This window comes from Mus caroli, unplaced genomic scaffold (assembly GCF_900094665.2).
Source record: "Mus caroli unplaced genomic scaffold, CAROLI_EIJ_v1.1 scaffold_13148_1, whole genome shotgun sequence".
Lineage (NCBI taxonomy): Eukaryota > Metazoa > Chordata > Mammalia > Rodentia > Muridae > Mus > Mus caroli.
The window spans coordinates 16975-18392 of NW_018390720.1; the positions used below are offsets into that span (position 1 = coordinate 16975).

The 1418-nt window shown below is 48.1% G+C and overlaps 1 protein-coding gene across 1 annotated transcript in view; it reads left to right on the top strand.

Moving 5' to 3' along the window:
- The first annotated feature begins 485 nt into the window (after positions 1-485).
- The window catches only part of LOC110288794 (zinc finger protein 431-like), a 15068-nt gene continuing 14135 nt past the window's right edge, over positions 486-1418 (top strand). Inside the window, exon 1 of the mRNA XM_021155044.2 lies at positions 486-835. Within this exon, the coding sequence (XP_021010703.2) occupies positions 833-835 (3 nt within the window). The 5' untranslated portion in view covers positions 486-832. The remainder of the gene's footprint in view (positions 836-1418) is intronic.

The following is a 1418-nucleotide window of genomic DNA, read 5'->3' on the forward strand; positions in this document are numbered from 1 at the left end:
TTGTAGGTTTTCCCTTTATAAACGCAAACCTTATTATTAAACTTTGAGCCTTGATCAGAATCTTTGATTGGCTTCATTCTTCTCTCACCCCAATACCTATTCATTTCCAGTTCCTGTTTCAGGTAAACCCAGTTTGCCCATTGCAGGTGGATGACTCCTTTGGTGTGTTAATAATATGCAGATCAGCCTCTGATCCTGGGTCTGAANCCCAACAGCAAGAAAACAGAACTATTGTTTGCACATGACACTCTTTAATTGTTAATATCCTGGGTACCCTTCCGCTTGTGGGACAGATTGATAAATCCTCTGCAAGTTGAGTAATGAATGGGCTATGCAAGCTCCCTACCTTGATTCGAGGAGGAAGAAGGCTTACAAGCTAGCGAGTGAGGGAAGCTCTGGCTGAAGTGCGATCACAAGGTCACTGCCCACCTAGGGGAGGAGCAAGGGGCGGAGCAGTGGCAGGGGAGTGGTGGGGCCTCCCTGGGGCTGCGCGGGGAGACAGATGGGTAGCCTATTGGAGGACCAACAAAATACTACAGAATTGGAAATCCCTGCAGGTCTGGACTTGCAGNTTGTTGGGCTGAGAACCTCTACACGGTGTACCTTCAGCACACCCTAACCCTAAGGGAGGAGCTCGAGTCACTCAAGACTTATTGGCCAATCAGAGTCTCTCGGCCAACCTGCAAATCAAAAGGAAGGCGGGTTTTTCCGGGTGCAGTGGCTTCTGTTTCCCTTAGTTGCAGAGCAGACTAGATAGGTCCCCTGTTCTGTGCTCTTCTCTCCTGAGGCGGAATGCTTTGGAGGGTACTCAGGCAAGCTCCAAAGTTGCGACATGGTGAGTACAGGGTCACTGAAAACAATGGGGAGAAACCGGAGTCTGAGCAGCGCGAGCTGCTGTGGTGGGTCTTTCCGGGGACTGCATGGGAGTCTGCGGCCACCTGTGAGGTCCCCTGAGGTCCTAGCAACTTGGAGGACCCAGCTGTAGAGTCTGAATAACTTTACTGTGGGGCTGCATGTGTGCAGAGCATTTGGCTTGTGTGTAGAAAGATCTTTGGCGTGATCCCAAACTCAGAGTCCAGGACTTTGTACCAGTTCTGTTCTTAGCACTTGAGGTTAAGGTGGACAATCCATTTGGAGTTACTTTTGGGGAGGTTGTAAAAGGCATCTCATGTTCTGGGTAGCAAATCAATGTCAAGCTGTGATGTTAAAGAGTAGAATTGATGATGTAAAGGATTAAGTAAAGCTTAGGAAATAGCAAGGCACACCAAGTAGAATTTAGCTGAGGGAGGACTGCCTCACACCTCACAGATAAGTACTATGCCAACCAGGGCAGTTAGAGATTAGGATGCTAGGATACACATGCTTGTTCACCAGGATTGTCCAGAAATCATAACAAAGGAAACAAACTTGATTTATAA